The 22,734-nt window shown below is 39.4% G+C and overlaps 2 protein-coding genes across 2 annotated transcripts; both read right to left on the reverse strand.

Annotated features, from left to right (window-relative positions):
• Positions 1-1,664: 1,664 nt before the first annotated feature.
• Positions 1,665-12,114, reverse strand: LOC128617729 (hepatic triacylglycerol lipase; the record flags this gene model as incomplete). Its single annotated transcript, XM_053640908.1, has 8 exons — positions 11,948-12,114; positions 11,458-11,648; positions 10,147-10,326; positions 8,495-8,612; positions 4,471-4,704; positions 4,140-4,310; positions 3,362-3,476; positions 1,665-1,779 (listed from the first exon to the last, which is right to left on the reverse strand). Coding segments are annotated over exons 1-8 (1,263 nt in total), but the record flags the coding sequence as incomplete, so codon positions are not given.
• Positions 12,115-15,336: 3,222 nt separating this feature from the next.
• On the reverse strand, positions 15,337-22,484 carry aqp9a (aquaporin 9a). The gene is made up of 6 exons (XM_053642300.1): positions 22,372-22,484; positions 21,867-21,993; positions 20,290-20,427; positions 19,314-19,432; positions 17,229-17,446; positions 15,337-16,426 (listed from the first exon to the last, which is right to left on the reverse strand). The coding sequence occupies exons 1-6, from the start codon at positions 22,447-22,449 to the stop codon at positions 16,222-16,224; spliced, it is 885 nt and encodes a 294-aa protein (XP_053498275.1). The 5' UTR covers positions 22,450-22,484; the 3' UTR covers positions 15,337-16,221.
• Between the last annotated feature and the right edge of the window lie 250 nt (positions 22,485-22,734).

The raw sequence follows: 22,734 nt of genomic DNA on the forward strand, positions 1-22,734 counted from the left end.
GCTGTAAAGCGGACGAGCGGGCAGCAAAGACGGGAGTTTCTCAGAGTCTTAGCGGGAACGGCAATGTTTGACCTCAGGTCACCTCTCACTTTCACAATGAGAGCCTCACCCAAACAGAATCGTTTTGAGTTTCTTAGTCATTGTGTTTACTTCCATCGGTAAGGATTTTATGGGTACACAGGGGTTCAGACTTCGGCTTGGAGCCCGATTGTGCTTTTCTGTCTTTTTAAATGCATTAAACAGAAATTGTGCTACATGGAGTGACTGGGCTGCATTTTGTGAGAGCCACTGATGTGAGATCTCTGTCTTAAAGGGTCACGGAGCAGCTTTGGATGCCATCAGGAAAGCTGTTCTATGGACACCACTGTAAACTGTTGTATACTATGTACAGTTCCTGGAGCATTTCTTTTAAATTTGAAGATAAATATGAGATTTTGATACTTGTCTGTCTATTTTTCCCGTCTTCTTTTTTTTTTTTTTTTTGAACGTTTAAATGTGACCATATAGTGATATTTTCTCTTGATTCTGAAAACATTCCTTTTCTTTTCTTTAATTTCCACTACATTCGTCGAAATAGGCTTGGATATTAGAACACTACTCTTTCTTTATGGCAGCAATCAGAATATTTAAATACAACGACGTGCATAGTTTTTCTCTTATTTTTTTTCTTTTTTTTTGTTTTTGTCTGTTTCTCATGTGGTGTGACATGGATAGAGGAGGAATACCTGCCTGTATCTGACATTTCTTTTACTGGTTTTTATTTTGTGTAGTCTTGGTGAATCTTTATAGAAAAAAAAGTGCACTGAAAATTGTCTGAATCGAGTCAAAATTATTGTAGGTGGTATATAGGCAGAAAGATCACAAAAGTTAGACGCAAACAACAACAACAAAAAAATACTACTACTGTCTGTTAATGTTAACTGTGTTTTATACAGTACCTAAATTTTTGTTCACTTTGAACATTTTTACTTAACATTTCAAAACGTATTGTGCAAAGAGATGTAATTTTGAGTACTTGAAATGCATTAATAAAAATGGTCAATCGAAATGATCACTAACATCCAAGCATTTCTTTTAAACCAGACGTTTTAGCCATTTGCACTTTTTTTATGAATCTGTTTCAAATTTCTGGCTTTTAATTTGATGTGAAGGCTTGGTAAGTTGCTGTCCATGTTTGGTCTCTTGAAGATTCCTGCTGCTCTTCTTCTTTTTGGTAGCATATTGACAACGAACAAACTCGTGTTCTTGTGAGGGTTTGAGGTGTGTGACGGCCGCTGTTTGTCCACAGAACCATGTCCTGAAAGGAGAATAAAAGTGTAGTATGGAATCTATAGTTAGTAACAATACGTGCAATCAAGTATTAATATTTTGCTTTCCAAGTCAGTGCTTAGAATCTTTAAAAATCGACAGATGTAACGTTGCAGTGAGCACAACGTACCACTAGATGGCGTATTAGTCATAAAATACAGTATTTCTTTTTTTTTTCATGGCAGACAGAACGGTGCAACTTCTGATTCATTGTTTTTGTTTTTTTTCACACACCAGCCACCTTTCACTCACTTCTCTTGCCTCTCGCCGGATTTGAGTCGTATTTTGGCCACACCGAGTTCTGTCTTGTTCGATTCTCCGCTGTGGCTCATGATGGTTGTGACTCGTCTCCACCAGCTGCTCCAGGTCTCCTCTCCTGCCAGGCGCAGACGCACTGCTCGCAGCTCCCCCAGCGACGAGCCTACCGCAACCAGACATGAGTACGTCTTGTTCTCAGGATGTTCCAGGGACCTGGGTAAAAGTGTCAAAGTTCAATATGCTGTACAGTGTGTGTGTGTGTGTGTGTGTATATATACAGTGTACACGCACCAGCCACATTATTAGGAACACCACACCTATATTGGGTATGACCCCCACCCCCCTTTACACTGATTTTTGCTCTTAGAACAGCCTCAATTCTTGGTGTTGGAATTCTGGTCCATGTTGACATGATTGCATCACATAATTGTTAGAGATTCAACATTTCAAACACCTACTAAAGGTGTTCTGTTGGATACAGATGTGGTGACTCAAATTCAGTGTAAGTTGAATCATGAGTTGGAAAGTACTCATAAGATGCGTAAATCGTGGGCAACAGCAATACTCGGATAGGTGTGGCATTCAAATGATGCTCAATTGGTATTAAGAAGCCCAATGTGTGTCAGAAAACATTCCCCAGACCGTTACACCACCACCACCACCATCCTGAACTGTAGACACAAAGCAGCTTTGCATGGATTTATGCTGTTCATGTCAAGTTATCACCCTAACATCTGCATGTTGCAGCAGAAATTGAGATTGATCAGGCATCAGTTAGTGGTGAGCCTGTAGCCTCTGATTCCTGTTCTTGGCCGACAGGAGTAGATCCTGATGTGATCTTCCGCTGTAGTATCTCGTCTGCCTCAGGGTTTGGTGTATTATGCATTCTGAGATACTTTTCTCCTCACCATGATTTGAAAAAGTTGTTATTTGAGTTACTGTAGCCTTCCTGTCAGATTGAACCAGTCTGGCCATTCTCTTCTGACCTCTCTCTCATCAGCAAGCTGTTTCTTCCTGCAGAACTGCCGCTCACTGGATGTTTTCAAATACTCTGAAATACTCAAACCAGCCCGTCATCAACGTCAAAGTCACCGAGATCACATGTTTTCCCCATTCTGATGTTTGATGTGATCATTAACTGAAGCTCTTAACCTGTAGCTGGAAGATTTTATGCATTCTGCTGCTGCCACGTGATTGGCTGACTGGAAAAATGAATGGGCTAGACTACAACTATTCATAATAAAGTGGCCAGTGAGGGTATATAGTTTATCATACTTACAGTATCGTGAATACAGATGCAGTTCTATGTACATAGCTTGAGTCGTTGCTGCTTTGAATGAATACACTACCTAAAATAAATGCAATGTCTTTGTGAAGACTCGAATAATTCTGTACAGCATATGTGCATGCCCATACACGTGCAGACACGGCTTCGTGTGCAAGCCAGGACTGACACGTGCCACAGTATTTATCACTGGCTGTGATCCAACATCCAGTCTCGCTGCTCTGGTCAGTGTGGATGAGTTTGATGTGTGTTGTGTTATATAATAAGTCGTGGAGCTGGAGTCAGGAATGCAGGCCGCCTGCAGCACTCCAGTATCGACTCATCTAAGAGTAGCAATCAGTGAGATACTGCAATATAGTAGGTGTTGGTCTGACTGGAAGATCGTACCATACATGACCATACAAGACCTTAAACGAGTCATTGAATCAACAAATACTAACGTTACATTACAGTTTCTAAATCACATTTCTAACTGATTGTGTTCTAGAGGGCAACTTGAAATGTACTTACAGAGTAATAGGGATATACTGGCTCTCTCCTTCACTTCCAATAAGAGCAATGGAGAGAGACGCTTTGACCGGCTCGATCAGATTCATCACCAGGAGCTTAATCTGGTAGTGATGGACTGTGTGGGAATTAAAAACAGAAAGCATCAACCAACCCACATTAATGGAATACTCGAATGGTTTTGAACCAGTTTTATTCAATGTTCAAACACGACAATTAAAACACCACCAATTCTGGTTAAAACGAATACGTTTGAATTGACTAATGCCGTAGACTGAAGTATTTAGCTTGAAAGTTCTGGAGTATTTGTTTGCATTCTTTTCCAGTATTCAAATACATTCTTATCCAAGATGAAATCATTAACAGCAGAAAATCACAACGTTTAGAGAAATCCATCCATCCATCCACCTTCTATACCGCTTAATCCTTTTCAGGGTCACGGGAAAACCTGGAGCCTATCCCAGGAAGCATGGGGCACAAGGCAGGGTACACCCTGGACAGGGTGCCAGTCCATCGCAGGGCACAATCACATACACATTCATACACTACGGACACTTTGGACATGCCAATCAGCCTACCGTGCAAGTCTTTGGACTGGGGGAGGAAACCGGAGTACCCGGAGGAAACCGCCGCAACACAGGGAGAACATGCAAACTCCGCACACACATGGCCCCAGTGGGAATTGAACCCCCAACCCTGGAGGTGTGAGGCAAACGTGCTAACCGTGCGCCCCCCTTTAGAGAAATCTTGAGCACAAATAATAGTGAGTTAACACACTGACCTTTATATGGTGTTTGAGGACCAGTCTTCAGATAGAGGCCTTTAATGCCTCCAGTGTACACCTTTCTTACATCGTAGCCCAGTGTATTACAGCGATGCTTTTTGCAGTCCAGACACAGGCCTTGGTCAAACGCACGGTAATCTCGACAGCGGTAAGCTGTCATCTGTTGGTCTGTGTTCAACAGGGATTCAGTGAAGAGGTGGATCGCTCGCTGGTGAGTACATTTAATAGTCTTTGGTACACCTATTGATTGGTGATAATACAGTTAAAATATATACTCTGTTTATATTTTAACTGTGTGTATGTTACACTTCACTGTGATCTGCTATACCTTCTAGTCCGTATTGGTAAACATTGTAATATATGTCTGTCATGTGACAGCCGGGCTGGAAGTAGCCTCCGTTTGGGTAGAAATCGGCGTGTCCGACAGGCTGCCGGATTCCCAGCGCCAACCCAATGCTGGACTTTGAAAAGGTGTGGATGGCATCGACAAACTTGGCATCATCAGGAGACAGCCTGTCAAAAGCAGGAACTCCCTCAAAATTGGGACCTGCAGGATCCAGACCTGTCCAGGAGGAGTCAGTTATATATTATATTCTCTTATCAGGTCACAGTTATACCAGTTTCAGTATTTGAACTTACCTTTATAAATAGCATTTAATTTTAGACTACAGGTGTATTTTTATTTATTTATTTTTTTTCCTCTGAACTCATGTAGGGAGTGATATTGCAGCAAAGGTGAGTCATGACTAGGGATTCTCCCATCAGGATTTTCACAGCCATTTTCGATTACCGATTACTTGTCAGCAAGATCGTCCAATCCCGATCATTCAAGGTTTATATAAGTGATATGTAAGCTTTCTTTTGACCGTCACTGTTGACCTTTTTTTTTTTTTTTATCAGATAAAGTAATGCCACAGATGTTTCCTTGGTTATATTATTTACAATAATAGTAGATTGTAGTTTTAATTGGGGATCAAATAAATAAGCACAACAAATATTCATTTTACAATGAGCATTTTAAGAGGCCTTTAAAAATACACAGCAAATGGTGAATTTTTCATTGTTTCTTGAGACCTCGTAATAATTCCACACTGGTGAGGACATGACTGCGGCACTAAAGTTTAACGACATCATTTGTTTTACGTCCTCAAATTGCGATCGGTTCGTGAGATCGGCCAAATGTAGAGATTACAGAGTTAGAGTCATAGAATGTGATTATCGGCGGATACCGATTGGCGGCCGATCGATCGGAGCGTCCCTAGTCTTTTCTTTTGATATAAATAGCTGGAGAGAGCATGAAGTCCTGATTGAATCTTCTTTCATTATCTGAGCGGACAAGACATTACACGATCATTGGAAAAAAAATGTATCTTCTCTCTTTCTTACATTAAGACGATTACAAAGTCAGCCTGCTACCACCTGAAGAATATTAAAGGATTAAAGGACTTATGTCTCAGCAGGATCTGCAGATACTTCAGTCGGACTGACTATGGTAATGGTGTCTTTACAGGTGTTACTAAAAAATCGATCAAACAGCTGCAGCTGATTCTGAACGCTGCTGCTCGAGTCCTCACTCAGACCAAAAAATGGGTCATATCACTCCAGTTCTGAGGTCTTTACAGGTCTTTGGCTTCCTGTCTGTCAGAGAATTGATTTTAAAATACTTTTGATGGTTTATAAAGCACTGAATGGTTTAGGACCAAAATACATTTCTACATTATGAACCATCTAGACCTCTCGGGTCATCTGGGACAGGTCTGCTCTCTGTCCCCAGAGTCAAAACCAAACATGGAGAAGCAGCCTTCAGTTTTTATACACCATTTATCTGGAACAAACTCCCAGAAAACTGCAGGTCTGCTGAGACTCTCAGTGCTTTTAAATCAAGACTTGCTTTTATTAAATAATATCTTGCACTGCACTGTATCTCTTACTGTTTTATACTGGGGGTTTTTGTGGAATGGGAGAAAGAGAGGGAAAAAGAGGACAGAGAGCGGAGAGAACAGGAGAGAGAGTGGAATGGGAGAAAGAGAAGAGAAAGAGAGGGAGATGGAAAGACGAGGGAACAGGAGAGAGAGTGGAATGGGAGAAAGAGAAGAGAAAGAGAGGGAGATTGAAAGATGAGGGAACAGGAGAGAGAGTGGAATGGGAGAAAGAGAAAAGAAAGAGAGGGAGATTGAAAGAGCGGGAAAAAGAGGACAGAGAGCGGAGAGAACAGGAGAGAGAGTGGAATGGGGGAAAGAGAAGAGAAAGAGAGGGAGATTGAAAGAGCGGGAAAAAGAGGACAGAGAGCGGAGAGAACAGGAGAGAGAGTGGAATGGGAGAAAGAGAAGAGAAAGAGAGGGAGATTGAAAGATGAGGGAACAGGAGAGAGAGTGGAATGGGAGAAAGAGAAAAGAAAGAGAGGGAGATTGAAAGAGCGGGAAAAAGAGGACAGAGAGCGGAGAGAACAGGAGAGAGAGTGGAATGGGGGAAAGAGAAAAGAAAGAGAGGGAGATTGAAAGAGCGGGAAAAAGAGGACAGAGAGCGGAGAGAACAGGAGAGAGAGTGGAATGGGAGAAAGAAGAGAAAGAGAGGGAGATTGAAAGAGCGGGAAAAAGAGGACAGAGAGCGGAGAGAACAGGAGAGAGAGTGGAATGGGAGAAAGAGAAGAGAAAGAGAGGGAGATTGAAAGAGCGGGAAAAAGAGGACAGAGAGCGGAGAGAACAGGAGAGAGAGTGGAATGGGAGAAAGAGAAGAGAAAGAGAGGGAGATGGAAAGATGAGGGAACAGGAGAGAGAGTGGAATGGGAGAAAGAGAAGAGAAAGAGAGGGAGATTGAAAGAGCGGGAAAAAGAGGACAGAGAGCGGAGAGAACAGGAGAGAGAGTGGAATGGGAGAAAGAGAAGAGAAAGAGAGGGAGATGGAAAGACGAGGGAACAGGAGAGAGAGTGGAATGGGAGAAAGAGAAGAGAAAGAGAGGGAGATTGAAAGATGAGGGAACAGGAGAGAGAGTGGAATGGGGGAAAGAGAAAAGAAAGAGAGGGAGATTGAAAGAGCGGGAAAAAGAGGACAGAGAGCGGAGAGAACAGGAGAGAGAGTGGAATGGGAGAAAGAGAAGAGAAAGAGAGGGAGATGGAAAGATGAGGGAACAGGAGAGAGAGTGGAATGGGAGAAAGAGAAGAGAAAGAGAGGGAGATTGAAAGAGAGGGAAAAAGAGGACAGAGAGCGGAGAGAACAGGAGAGAGAGTGGAATGGGAGAAAGAGAAGAGAAAGAGAGGGAGATGGAAAGATGAGGGAACAGGAGAGAGAGTGGAATGGGAGAAAGAGAAGAGAAAGAGAGGGAGATTGAAAGACGAGGGAACAGGAGAGAGAGTGGAATGGGAGAAAGAGAAGAGAAAGAGAGGGAGATGAAAAGAGAGGGAGAAATGAGAGAGAGCAGAAAGAAAATGAGAGAAAGGAGAGGGAGTAGGGTGAAGAGAGAAGAGATTAGGAGAGGGAGAGGAGAGAAAGGTAGCAGAGAGATCTTATTTTCTATCGGACTTTTTGTTGTTGTATTTGAATGTCTTTTTATGTTTCCGTGTTGTTTTTGTGTTTTATGTGAAGCACCTTGAATTGCCTTGTTGTTGAAATGTGCTATACAAATGAACTTGCCTTGCCTTGCCTAGATCAAATGAAAGTGAAACCTTTAATTAGTCAGCATGCTCATACACCTCAGGCTGTCCTTAAAAAGAACAAAAAGACCAATGTAATTTACGGTTTCCATCCTCTGGCTTGAAAGTGTGCTTATGTCACATCGTGTATGTTCGCAAAGAGACTATTCTGATGTTTCCTTTGTGAGTTGAAGGTAATGTGTTTTTAGTTGGCTCATTTCCTGTCTTTATTCGGGTTCTTTATTCAGTGTCTTCACATGAGAACTGTGTGGGAATTGGGGGGTAGAACGATTTTAATAAGACCATTGTGGTCCTCCACAGTGTTGGAGAATGTTTAAAGAGTAACATCTGGAACTGGAAGAGTTTCTTCTCAACCTCAAGACAATTTAAGTAGGTCAAACCGACTTTATGCAAAAAAAAAAGAAAGAAAAGGTTGCAATGCTTGACCATTGTTCAGGAGCTTTCATTTGTGAAGCAGTTGTGTACAATCAGGGCCGTGATAGAATACTCCAAAAATGTTTGCATGTTACTTCTCGTCCACAGCACACCATCATGTGGTTCACAGAGTTGATAGAGTTTCCATGTGGAAATGATCGTTCATCAGTGAGACCTCACTAACCGTGATTAGCACACACTGCTTAGTGCGTCTTAATAACTGAAGATTCCTTGTCTTTAGATCTTTTCTGATCTGAAAACTATTTACCTTAAGGAGAAAGAAGGGTACCTGTTATACGGCCCAGCTTTTTCCGGTTTGTAAAATGGCTTCCTGCAAATCCAGCTGCATGTGCTCCTAAACTGTAACCAATCAGGTGCACCTTATCCATAGAGAGCTGGGTGGTCTCCTGTTGAGAAAAGAAGAGAAGAGAAGGGTAGTCTTACTTATTAAAGCGATGGAGCAGGCATTAGCTTTTGCAAAAGAGTGTGTGTGTGTGTGTGTGTGTGTGTGTGTATGTATGTATGTATGTGTGTGTGTGTGTGTGTTTGTCTGTGTGTCTGTCTGTGTATGTATGTGTCTGTGCCTGTCTGTGTGTGTCTGTCTGTCTGTGTGTCTGTGTTCTGTCTGTGTTGTGTCTGTTTGTCTGTCTGTGTTCCATACGGTGATGTTTTTTTCAGTGTGGGCAGCAGGAGGCTTATTAATGCTACAGAATAATCACTGAGTTGAAGGTTTTAAGGCCCCTGAATATTTAACACCAAATCACATCATGTTTGTTCTTTTTATGCTTTGTATCTTGATTAAATTTGAATCCTGATTAATGTTAGTCTGCGTTTTCAAATTGTTAGACAAAGAGGTACTGATATTTCACACAACCTATCAATTCTTGACTTTTTTTTTATTTGAAACTTCTTTCACTGACATTAGTCTACTGTCACTTTGTTTAATAGTTTGAAAGAAAGTGATGCAGCAGCGCATTAGTCCTTTAGTCTCTTTCTCTTCCTGCCTCAAACACATCAGATTCCAAAGCTTCAACTCTCATGCTGATACTGCCATCAAAGCCACCGTACTTGTCATCAATCAATCGCTAATTAGCCAAGCCGAGTCTCTTCTGGAATTCAGCACTACTAAACGTCATAGAGCTAGATCTTTGAGTCCAATGTCTGGTGTCTCCCTTTCTACTTCTACATTCGATTTCTCAGCATGTTGAACCACACAAAAAGTTGTTTTTTCACTTTAACTGTGAAAGCGGATTGTTATTTTAATGATAATTAAAACACCCAAAAGTATGTGGACACTTGACCATCACATCCATATGTGCTTTTTGAACATCCTATTCCAGATTTCATCCCCCTTTGCTGTTATAATAACTTCCACTCTTCTGGGAAGGCTTTCCTCTAGATTTTGGAGCTCGGAGCATGTCTGTGGGGATTTGTACTCATTCTGCCACAAGAGCAGGTGTGAGGTCAGTCACTGATGTGGAGGTCTGGGGTGCAGTCGGCATTCCAGTTCATCCCAAAGGTGTTCAGTGGGGTTGAGGACAGGGCTTTGTTTAGGACACTTGAGTTATTCCATATCAACCTTGCCAACCAATGTGAACATGTTATGGGTCTCTTGGTGCCATTGGAGGCAAATTGTGTGCTTCCAATTTTGTGGCAATAGTTGGCCATATAGTCTATGTTTTGAGATTGCTGATTTTTTTTTCTCTCCCATTAAACACCATTGTAACTGTGCTAGAAAAGTCCCCCTGTGAAATCAGTGTGGCACACAACTGCTTTTTTTTTCCTCACAGGAATAAACAAAATACAGCATCAACCAATACGTTAGCACCTGAAACACTAAACAGATCACAAATATTTTAATATAAGCATACTTAAGGTGTTTCATGGTCAAGGTATCCTTTAAATGGACATTGTGACTCTTTGTGTTTCAGGGTTTCTTACCTCAAGCCACGTCAGGAGATTTGCGACATCCAAGCCCACCTGCCTGGTATTCTTAGTTGCAGTTGGGTATGGCTGCAAAGCCAGAGGTCTCCAGTCATTTATTAGCACGTTCACATGCTCTAGCCTGGTCTTGAGGGCTGAGGCAAGCTTGAGCACCCATTCCTCCATTTTTCCATTCATCTACACAGGGGGAGTGGAGGGCACCACAAGTCAGTGGAGTACATACAGTGATTAATGAGACCGTGTAGATATCACATACTTGTCTGTCTTTCTAAGCGTTAAACATACCAGCTCCTCTCTACCTACAGCACACCTTTCTGTAGCAATCCATTACTTTCATGGCGTCTCTGTAACGGGCAGCTGTCCAGAAGCAGAAACTGCTCTCAGATATATACTCAGCAAAAAAAGAAACGTCTCTGGAGACATTCAGGAGACTGTATTTTAAAGATAATTTTGTAAAATCCAATTAAGCTTTACAGATCTTTATTGGAAAGGGTTTAAACAATGTTTTTCATGCTTGTTCACTAAACCATAAGCAATTATTGCACATGCCCCTGTGGAACAGTCCTTAAGACACAAACAGTTTACAGGCGATAGGCAATTAAGGTCACAGTTACAATAAGTTAGAGACCCTAAAGAGACCTGTCTACTGACTCTGAAAAACACCAGAAGAAAGATGTCTAGGGTTCCTGCTCACCTGTGTGAACATGCCATAGACCTGCTGCAGGGAGGCATGAGGACTGCAGATGTGTCCAGAGCAATTAACTGCAATGTCTGTAATGTAAGACGCCTGAGACAGTGCTACAGGGAGGACAGTTGATTGTCCTTGCAGTGGAAAATTCCATGTAAACATGTGTCCCCCAGATGCGATCGCGAACTTGCAAATGCCTTGGTGGAAGAGTGTTGTAACATCTCACAGCAAGAACTGACCAATCTGGTGCAGTCCATGAGGATGAGATGTACTGTAGTACTTAAAGCAGCTGGTGGACAACACGTACTGACTGTTACTTTTAATATTTTGCACCCCCCCAGGGATTCATTATTCCATTTCTCTTCGTCAAATGTCTGGGAAACTTCTTCAGTTTATGACTCAGTTGTTGACTGTTTTTATGTTAATTCAAATATTTACACGTTACGCAATTTGCTGGAAATAAAAGCAGATGACTCTGAGAGGACGTTTAGTTTTTTGCTGAGTTTATCTAAGCATATAAGGAATGTGGAAAACCACCTGTAAACATTTTCCCCTTGAAGACATAAGCCAATCACGTGTTAGTTGGTCAAGCAGAAGTAAAGGTTCAAATTTGTCCTCACCGTCCACCCATGAATAATGATGACCAGTGGGTTGCTTGTGTTGTAGTTGCATGTGTCGAGAGTGTCTGATTGAAATGGTTTGATCGCACAGGTATCTTCAAACAGACTGCCGTGTATATGCATGTGAAAAGTCGACTTCACCACCGGTAGAACCTTCACTTCATTCTCCAGCTCAAGTCCCCCAACATGATCTAAAAATATATATAGAACATATAGAACATTTCCAGAACCTTCAATCAGTCTCTTTACCACATGTAATTTCCCTCTGTGCTATATTGATTTTTTTTCCCCAACAGTACATGTTCAAAAACCATAGTATGTAACGTGTAATTAAAGACAAACAGTCAGCATGTCTTGACATAAAAGGCCTTGTACTTGTATTTAGCCCTTTCGGTTTCTTTCTGTAGTGAGGAACATCTGCTCGTATCCCTACACTATAATACAGCTATATAATAACTGGCCTGTGTAGGAAAGCAAATTTTTCACATACCTGTAGTATTTTCTTTTGCTTTTGCTGCCTCGATATGGATTAGGATGAAGAAAGAGAAGATTCTAGTTACAGCCTTCATCATTGCTTCAGTAACTCCAAAGTCAACGTTATTACCAGGAACCAAGGGATGTCTAAACATCCACAGACCTGTCCTGACTAGTGGAGAGATTCAGGGAAGGAAGTTGTGTCTATGAGAGAGAGAGAGAGAGAGAGAGAGAGAGAGAGAGAGAGAGAGAGAGAGAGAGAGAGAGGGGGGGGGGGGGAGAGAGGGAGAGGTGTGGTGTGGAAAGGCTAAGAAGCAGAAGAAAAGGAGATTACCTTCTCTGATTGGCTGGATTTTTTGTAGCTAGGAGGAAAAACCATGAGGATAGACTCTGTATCGAAGGAGAAAAAAAAGGAGAGACAGAAAACTGCTGTCTGCTTTGGGCTGATATTAACAGCTGCATTACAAACCTGTAAATCAGTGTAAGCTTTTACATTTACCTTGAAAAAAAGCTATTGTTTATTTCTATTGCTTTTTTTTAACAGGTTCTATATTATGGTTTATGAATATTACCATTTATGTGAATGTTCAGTGACCATTTCCTTGCTCAAAGGAAAGTTTTTTTGTGTGTTTTATTTAAACAGCTGTGTGCTGAGAAAACGAGATTCAATTAAACCAAAACCCAACACTCTGGAATTTACACAGTCTGCCAGAATTTAATGAACGCTAGCACGAGACAGCAAACAGTTAGTGGAACACACTGTGGTATTTTGTGACGCACGCAAGTCAAAAGGGAATCTTAAGAGAGACATATGGAATATTTTCCCTTCGATGCGTCGATTGAAGTAGAGCATGTGTGTTTCATATGGTCTGCCATTTCCAGCCCTTTTGCGTACTCCGACTGCAAACCCCTAAAGCATCAGCTGAACTCTATAATACATTGATCTAAGGCAAGTTAATGCATTACACTCCCTTACATAGTACACCCACACCTGTAGACCATGTTGGCTACTGTAAATCCTCCACCTGGCTGCTATTGTTTGTCTTGAGTCAGTTGATAATTCACTGCTATTAGCTGGCCCCATACTACTCACTGACATGTGTATTACATCAATGTTATTCTAAGCACCGTGTGACTTTACAAAGACATGTAGACTTTATACCACAGTGCTGGTGAATTCTTGATTCTGATTAGTCAGAAGGTGTTGATTAACTGTCTATAGCATCATGGCTCTGACAGTAGTGCTGACTGCCAGGCAATTAACAGGTTTATATTAACGTACTTATTTTATTATTATATTTGCATTATTTAAATTTTAAAGAGTTTATTTAAAACTCTTCTTAACAGAGCCCAGAAACGTGTGTGTGATTTCCGCCTGTTTTGGGGTGCCCATGTTCAGCACTGACTGATTTATTTGTGATGTCACATTCTACCATAGTGGTTAATGGTAAGTATATATTTTTCTACCTAGCCTAGTAAGTTTAAATGTTATCATTTTATTGTGGCAGTTATATATGGTGGTTTTATGTCGAAAAAGCTTTAGTTGTGCTGTCCGTTTTATTTCTGTACCAGTGTTATTGTGGAGAGGTGTGAATTATTTGCCCAGCAGCGGGCTCACACCCCTCCCCTTTCCCTTCTCAATGCTAAACACAGAGTCATGATACTCTACATACAGAAACCCAACAGTGTCCGGATTAATCTTGACTAAACAGACTTGTGGCGATAAAGTAATTCATTTGTTTATACTGTTTAAAAAATATATGATGAGTCGAGTTAGATTCCACTGGTGGAAAGGAACGCTAGTGTATTGCTAGAAAGGGTTAATGTTTATGGAAGGAGTCTCCAGTGTCAGTGTTCGTAACAGTAACTTTTCTGACACAGGAGAGTCTTCAGGACAGAGGACTTTGCTTTTTATATAATTTTTATGGTTTCAAGAAACTACCAAACTATGTTTATTGCCTCATTAACTTTTAGAGAGACAAAAGAGAGGCTGGTGAGGGAAGGACTGTTTATAGCTTCTGTAACGGGAATTATTTTGTAGTTGGTCTACAACATTAAATTCAACTATAAATGGATAAAATGTATGATGTGTCATTCTTGAATTAAAAGATTTTTATCATTGACTGTTTTATAAGAGTAATAAAACATGATGGGGCATTACCACTTTGTCATAGTTTTTTTTAATTTTTTTATTTTTTTTAGGTTTTTATTTCCCATTCCCATTCCATTCTCTACTAAACAAACAGCTGACCAGCTTGTTTGTGGAAACTTAGGTCTTCTGGCCCAAGGGAACATCTCCCATGTTCTGGAGAACTGCCTTCTGTTCTCCTCTACACTCACGCTGTCTTTCATCTTGTGTTATCTCATATCGGTCAAGAAGTATTTCAGTGAAGCAGCTTCCAACCTGCATCCACGTCGTCTGTAATGTGATCTCAAATCAGACAGCAGCTTTACTGATAAGAGGAAATACAATCAGATAGTACTCTGTATTTCTCACCTTAATATCTATACAACTTATCTGTACTTGTCTGTAGTGTATGTGCGATTACCATGGACGTGAATTTAGGCACGTTTCCCTGCAAGAAGAAAAGATGCGAGAACCTACTAACTTGCAACTCTCTTATAATAAAAATCTAAAGGCAGTTGTTGAATTTCTTCAATAAATGAATCAAATATGTATGTGACTAGCAGAAATTCTAAATGACACCTGCTTCACTCTAATAATCTAATAAAGAATGAGACAAAGAAATGAGCCAATATGTGCCTGCATCATCAGACCAACATTAGTACATTGGTAACAGAAAATAATACACATTAGTTCAGTTTTTCAAATAGACACTCACCAGCCACTTTATTAGGAACACCGGTGCACCTGCATGTTCATGCAGTTATCTAATCAACAATCATGCAGATACAGGTCAAGAGCTTCAATCACATCAAACATCACAATGGGTAAAAAATGTGATCTCAGTGACTTTAACCGTGGCATGGTTGTTGGTACCAGAAGGGCTGGTTTGAGTATTTTAGAAACTGCTGATCTGGGCATTTCACATACACAACAGTCTCTAGAGTTTACACAGTGGTGTGAAAAAAAAGTATGTATACACCACAGGGTGAGCACCCCCTGCTGGCCTCACTAACACCACTTCCAGTGGCGCAACCTTAATTTTCATCATGAGGTCTCCCATCCAGGTACTGACCAAGCTCAATTCCATTTAGCTTCAGCGGGAAACCAGGCAAGAACTGCAGGGAGATATGGCTTTAGTGATATAAGTTTTGTTTTTGTTTTTTTTCTGTTCTTTGCTTTGTTCTTTACATGGAAATTATGAACTTCAGATGTGGTAGATAAAAAAAAAACTCTGGGGTATTCATTTAATCAATAAACCAGTCATTAACTGTTTCAATTTGTAGTGCAGTTCATGTGCAACCACATGGAAAATAGATGAGAAGAACTGTTCCAGTGCTAATATGATCAATAATGGCAGTTCTGAGAATTTATGTTTAGATGAATAGCTTATGAGTGTGACTGATGAGTGTGATAATGAACAAGTAACAGTCTTAGGTAGTTTTGGAAAAGATTTGATGTTTTTTTTTTATCAGAACACACCAGTTTATACACATAAATGAACAGAAAGCGCTTTATTACAAAATTTCTATAACTGAGTGGCAAAGATGATTAAGGACATGTAATAAACACAAACAGGGATCACTATGTTGATTTTTGTCACTATGTAGTTTTTTTTTTTACTACAATCAAATTAAATACATTTACTATTTTAATCAACTTTTAATGACTAAGCATTACTACAAACTACTCTATATTTATTTGAAAAGACTAAACATTTAAAAAAAAAAAAAAAACTGTGAACTACACAAACCATGAAAAAGTAGAAATAATAAGTATAATAATAAGTATAGAACCTAATACTTATGTTACAATGACCTTATTTGTTTAGGTTTACTACATTTTTGTCAGCTTTTATTTTTCCAGTATACTTGGGAAATATATTATATCACAAAGGATTGATTGATTGATTGATTTTGAATTCTCATGAGGTTTTGAGCTCATAATAAATGTATTTCCAAGAAGCAGGTTTCTTGTAAAGATGTACAAAGATATAATCTGTTAAATACTAGGCAACTCACTTTAATCCCGGGCTCAACTTGCTTCCTGACAACAAACAAATGAAAGTCTGAGAACTAAAGTGAGAGTCGAGAGTCTAGACTGGGCCAGCTGGAGCACATGAATATCACTTTTCTTAATTTGCTTCATAGTCAATGATTATCTGTTCAGCCCATCGTTATCATTTCATATTTGTCTCTCAGGCTGCTGTCTTCATCCTCATCTTCATCCTCCTCTTCCTCAGGTTTTTGCTGCGATTTCTCTGTGGGGTCCGAGTGGTGCAGCTCAATCAGTAGGAAGTACACTACAGCTCCGGTGATGCCTCCTACCAAAGGCCCGAACACAGGGATCCACCACCAGTGATCTGCAGTGCTGGAGAGGAGAATACATGAAGGCATGAAGTATGCCGTGTTTGCTTATTCAACTCATAAATAAGTGTGGGCTATACAAGGCAACTGGACAATGTAGGTGTTCTTGATTGAGGGTGAGTTAAAGGCATGCATATTGCACAGTAGTGAGCCCCTCAGTGCTACATCACACACTTTAAATAAGACACTAGTACAAGTTAAAACAAGAACTTTAGTGTGTTAAAAATACTTCCAAACACAAAGTCATAACTGAAACACAGTAAGGGTAAAGAATAACTTCATATGAATTAATGTGACCAAACTATTCCATACATCCATTTTTTGTACCGCTTATCCTACACCGGGTCGCACAGAGCCTGGAGCTTATCCGAGGGAACACCCTAGACAGGGTGCCAACCCATCATCGGGCACAATCGCACACACATTCACACGCTACGGACAATTTATAGATGCCAGTCAGTCTGCAAGGCATGTTTTTGGACTGGGGGAGCTAACCGGAGTACCAAGAGGAAACCCCCGAAGCATAGGGAGAGAATGCAAACTCTGCGCACACTGGGAAGTTTCAAACCCCCAACCCGGGAGGTGCGAGGCAAACGTGCTAACCACTCAGCCACCGTGCCCTTGATAAAAACAAAAAAAAACAACGAATTGATCATTCACATAATTGCTAAAGTAGGATACAAATTGTTATCTCATGATCACATCTTAGAACACAGTGCTGTCACTCAGATGGCCTTAAAGGCTTATTTAGGTCCCACTCCAAGCAGTGCTATTAGGAGGACAACAAGCAGAATGGAGAGTGCTACCTGAACACCTCCATGCCCCAACCAGCCATAGCAGTGAAGAGTCGTGGACCAAGGTCTCTGGCAGGGTTCAGTGGGTATCCACAGTTCATGCCCATGGACACGCTGATGCCCAGGATGATCAGGCCAATGGCCAGAGGCTCCACTCCTTTAGGAGCTCCAATATTCCTGTTATCGGTTATGGCCAGGATACACAACACCAGCATGCCTGTTCCAATCACCTGCAACAGGAAGGTATACTTATCATCTAGCTTGATTTACGTACTGTCTGATGCGAAATTGATCTGATCTTCCAAAATGCACCTAGATTGTTGTTAGACTAGCATTTAATGGCAACAGCTACTCTAAGCATAAATCTGCATTGAAAATGTTCCCTTGATACTTAAGAATGTAACTAGAATCTCTTTCTTATTTATTTATTTATTAAATTTTTTGCATTTGTGAATCCTACTAGCGTGACCTGTACCCGCTTGGTCAGTTACACACAATTAAGTGACTGTTTTGGTAAGAACAAGCAGAAGTAGGTCACTGGGATGCAAAATCAGCTAATTGCTGAATGTATTGAGAATAAAGAAGCCGGTCAATGCACATTAGCTGAATTACGTAAAGAACAGAACTAAATGTTTTAACCTATTCTCAGGATCAGTCTCAGGTTAAACTAAATAGGTTGAACTGTCTACAGTGGTTGCAAAAAAACATAGCAGCTACCTAAATATTCCTTTAATGTTTTTTTATTTTATTATTATTTTTTTTTAAATAAAGGTAATTTGCTTTGCATGTAAAGATTTTTTGTGTTGCGAAGCTGCACTCAGATTTATAACAGTTACAAACTAGAACACTTTTAGGAAGTTAAGAACTAGGGTTGCACGGTACACCGGTACGATGGTAGTATCGCGATACTAAAGCTTCAAAATGCCACTATATATGCCACCATATATTTTTTAAACGGTAGTATCGTCAATACGATAGTACCGTAATTAAATGTTGTATGTGCGTCAATAAATACTATTTTCGCTCAGACGTTTAACCTAAATTCTTAACCCTAGATCTTTAAAGATTTCCTGTTTGTGAGCTAATGTTATGCTAACCGCTGTGTGCTAGGACTAAAATCAGGGTCCGTACAAGGTGCTTGTACTGGACAACCTTGAAAATAGCCATTTTCTATCTAGTGGTGCTTAACAAGTGCTTGAATTACAAAAAGTCAATCAATACAAAATCACTAAATGACTTTAAAGTGTTTATTTTCGATACAGCATGAATACAGTGCTTTCACTCAAAATGTGACTCCCTGCTGCAGCCAATAGATGAAATATGTGGCCCATTGAATTAGTTACTTGCCAGTTGTATGATTGTTCCTGAGTTTTCCTAATAGCCAGTTATTCATTCTCATTAATAATGTATCGAGAGGAAAATCTGGCTTGTATGTTTTCATTTATATCTATGAATTTCTGTAAATTTGGTTCATTTTATAGATTTGAATGATGAATTAACACAATATTGTGTGGTATCGTGATACTTCAGCTGGTATAGTATCCTAAGATATGGTATCGTGACAACCCTAATAAGGTTTAACAATACTAAAAAAGAACTCTTTATCTAAGAGTATATTTTGTTGAGCACTATTTACCATTCACTTTTCCCTGTCGTAAATCTGTGATATTTCTATATCATACTGCTTTAACATTATTGCATTGGTTAATAAAAAAAAAAAAAAAAAAAATTTAAAAAGTATAAAAATGACCTACAGTTGATTTTTTTTTTTTTTTAAATATCTGATTTCTTACATTTAGATTCCTTTTCTTAGAGTCGTGTTATCATGGCAACATTCGTAGAGTTACTCCCATAAAATTGATTTATTCAAAAATGTTGATTTCTGTTTTGCAGTCAAGTACAAAAATAAGCTAAAATAGACCTGTCTATTTATTAGTTATTAGCTGTTTAGCTAATAACAACAGAGGAGTTGTAGTAAAATAATAACGATGATGATAATGATTTCTAAATCTGATTAATGATATTTTATCTTTGCCGTTCAGCAGAACAATGCAAAACTGTGGGACATATGATGTACTGTATATTTAGCAAAGTTACCTGGTCCACAAACCCTCCAAGTATTGTGAGATGTCGTCCAGGGTAAGAGGCAAAAATATGTCCGGTGGCATTAATGCCTGTTACTGACAGAAGTCCACTGGTAAACTCCATAAACGCATCTGTGGAAACAACGTGCAATGCATTCATGCTTATTCAACTTGTAATTGAACAGTGTAAAACACGAACATACAGTATTTTGGTTATAATATGTCACATTTTATTTTATTTACAGTTTGAATACTATTAGTAACATTTTCTATAATCATGACATACTAAGTGTGGAAATGTCTAATGAAAATATCTTGAATATGTGTAAATTTATCTACTATTTCTTATTTTGAGATTATTATAAATCAAATATTAGATTATTCAGCTTGTTTTTAGATTTGTTTACTCACTGTAAGCTTTAAATTATTCTTCTGTTTCTTTCTAGAATTAAATGATTAAAATTTGAAAAATAAAAAAAGTATCTGCCAGCAGAACAGGGTTGTTTTAAACTGGAAATTAAAACAGTATGCCTAGAAATAGGTTGAATAGGTTTAATCTTATAATAGGAAATACTAGGTAAATCTGACTATATTTTCATTTGCTAAGATTTGTTTTTGTAGTGCAGTGTGGTGTAGGATTTGCTCTAATGTTTATTTAGGCTAAGAATAACATACATAGTATATTTGCAAAGAACAATGCCCGTATACACCTTACTGACGTGTGGAATGTTATTACAGCTATAATCGTTACACAAGAGACTATAAAACATGTATCTTTGAGCCTAGTACTACCAGGTAAGCTGTAATAATGGCTGCTGTTAATCAGTGGATAGGTTAGTACTATAACTTCATGCCAGCTCCTTTAATAAATAGAATAGAGATTTAACTCTAAACATTTCAATGCCATTTAAAGCTCTGTATCTACTTCTTTACATGCTTGCTTTGGGCAGAAACAGATAAAGGGCTGGGTTTTTTTTAACACCCCTCACCATAATATAGTCCAAACACTCCAGCAGCTCCAGTAAAGGCTCCCAGGAGCTGTGCAAAGACGTAAACTGGAAATTTCCAGATCTTCAATTTACCCAGTATGACCATGGCCAGAGATACTGCTGGGTTCAAATGACCCCCTGATGTGCCATAATAGAAAACAAATGAAGTACATTATTACAAACATTTGCTTTGGTGACAGATAAAATGATTCTTATTAGATTTAAGGTTGCAAAATAAGAGTTAGCTGAGACTGAGTAATACATTTTCACTTATATTCACAAAAGTGACTTTGTTATCCTTCCCTGTGACCTTTAAACTTTTCATGCCATACAGCCTATTAAAATTCATATCCCTGCAACAATATTTTGATCCATAACGTATACAAACATGTACAGTTTATCCAGACACTGTAATGCAAGAAAGATATAATAATGAACTTGTGTTCTGTTGATAAGGAAATAAGCCTTCTCACCACAACTCTGAGGATCTATTACTCTTATCCATTTCATGAAAATAAAACTAATCATATCTAGTCATTATGTGTCAATTATTTGCCCCATGTCTAAAACCTGGACATACCACTGAGACTTGAAAATGACTTTACATACAGCTGATAAACTCTTGTTGACTGGAATTATAGGATAGAATAGTTTTGGGGGTTTTTGTTGATGGTATCTGTGTAATTTGTGTATACTATTTCATGATTATGATTTTGGACACACACAGTCTTCTACATTGGCTTGCTATATAGCGTATACTTTCTGATCTTGCGTTTATGTTTCATGCACTTTCACACTGACAATGACAAAAATGTCTGGATTTCCGGAATGATATATTTATTGAGGCTGCATGTTCCTGTTGTAGCCCACCACAGCTACTGCACATGCACTGAATGTGTGCAGATCAATGTGACCATCAGAAGGTTGAGAGTGAAACGCCTGAGGCCACATGTGACCTCGCAGACCTCGCAAAAATAGGAAAAGGTTTGGCTATAGGCCTAGTGAATTAATCTTCCAATCAGAGAACCTAACTGAAATGGCATTCAAGAAGATAAGAACCATAACATATAGTTAAACACAGCATTTATTTATTTAAAATGTTAATTATGGAATCTAATAACTTTTATTTGTAGAAAATGACAGTTAACAGGAAAAGCTGTTAATAAATATATATATATGATAGATAGATGGATAGATAGATAGAGAGAGAGAGAGAGAGAGAGAGAGAGAGAGAGAGAGATAAACAAGGTCAATGCTTCAATGCTGAAGCATTTAAGCTAGGTTGGTTATACATACTGTATATTTAAGTTATATTAAGTTATTAATAATATTAATAAGCAATTTCAGGAGAGTACACATTAAATAGATACCCCAGTGGTCAGCATGTGCGTGCGCGCACACACACACACACACACACACCACACACACACACACTGTGGAAGTCATTTTGACCCATAACATAATGGATGTAATGTTTTTTCCCCCCCAACATAACAGGAAGGTTAAGGTGCCTCCTTTAATTTATTGACAGAACTCTAATGACAATTAGAGGAAAGATTAATCGGTAATGTATCTACCTGAAACCCCACCAGCGATATAGACACCCATCACGAGTCCAGTGGTGAAGCCGAGGTGGACAGTGAGTGGTTCACCCAGTGTATTCCTGCTTAGGACGGTCTGAGCTACAGAGCCACAGCCAAACAACTGACACAGAAAAAATTCCAGCATGCACATGGATGAAGGACAATGCTGATCAAGATTGCTATGAAGATGTCTTAATCATCAAAACTATCATATTAATAGATATTAAAAGACATTTCATCCTGTCAGTTTCTACAAATAACCAGTTTGCTATGCTCAGAGACTAGTACAGTTTGGAAAATTTCCTGTTCTGTTCATTCACTAATGATTTGTTGAAGCAGGTGAGTTTCACTAGCCTGTGCCTGGCTCTGTCACTGATATACAAGACCAGAACTGCATCCCCCTACGTTTTAGAATAGTTTATCATAAGCTGACCGTGTTTACCATTATATTCACTTCATTTCTATTAAATATAACTAGCTGAGATTTTGAAGTACTCACCACCAGCACAAATGTCCCAAGAAACTCAGCCAAGAACTCTTTAAAAATGTCATGTTTAAGAGTGCAGTGATGCTTCATGGTTCTCTTATGGTCACTTATCCACTGCTCTCGGGTCTAATCAAACATACACTGTCTGACTAAGTCTATGCTGAGTGGCATTAACCCCCCCCCCCCCCCCCCAGCATGTATTAGTCCTGGCAGTCCGAGCATAAGCCATTGATCTGTGAGAGCTGCCTCATCTCGTCCTATTGAATGGTAGCCTAATGGAACTGCATCCAAACACTGTTAACAAATGTTTTGTTGTGTTCAGACTAATATTATGACATTCAGACACATCCATAATGAGTTCAATAAGTGTTCTTG

The sequence above is a fragment of the Ictalurus furcatus genome, chromosome 14 (assembly GCF_023375685.1).
Source record: "Ictalurus furcatus strain D&B chromosome 14, Billie_1.0, whole genome shotgun sequence".
NCBI classification, from domain to species: domain Eukaryota; kingdom Metazoa; phylum Chordata; class Actinopteri; order Siluriformes; family Ictaluridae; genus Ictalurus; species Ictalurus furcatus.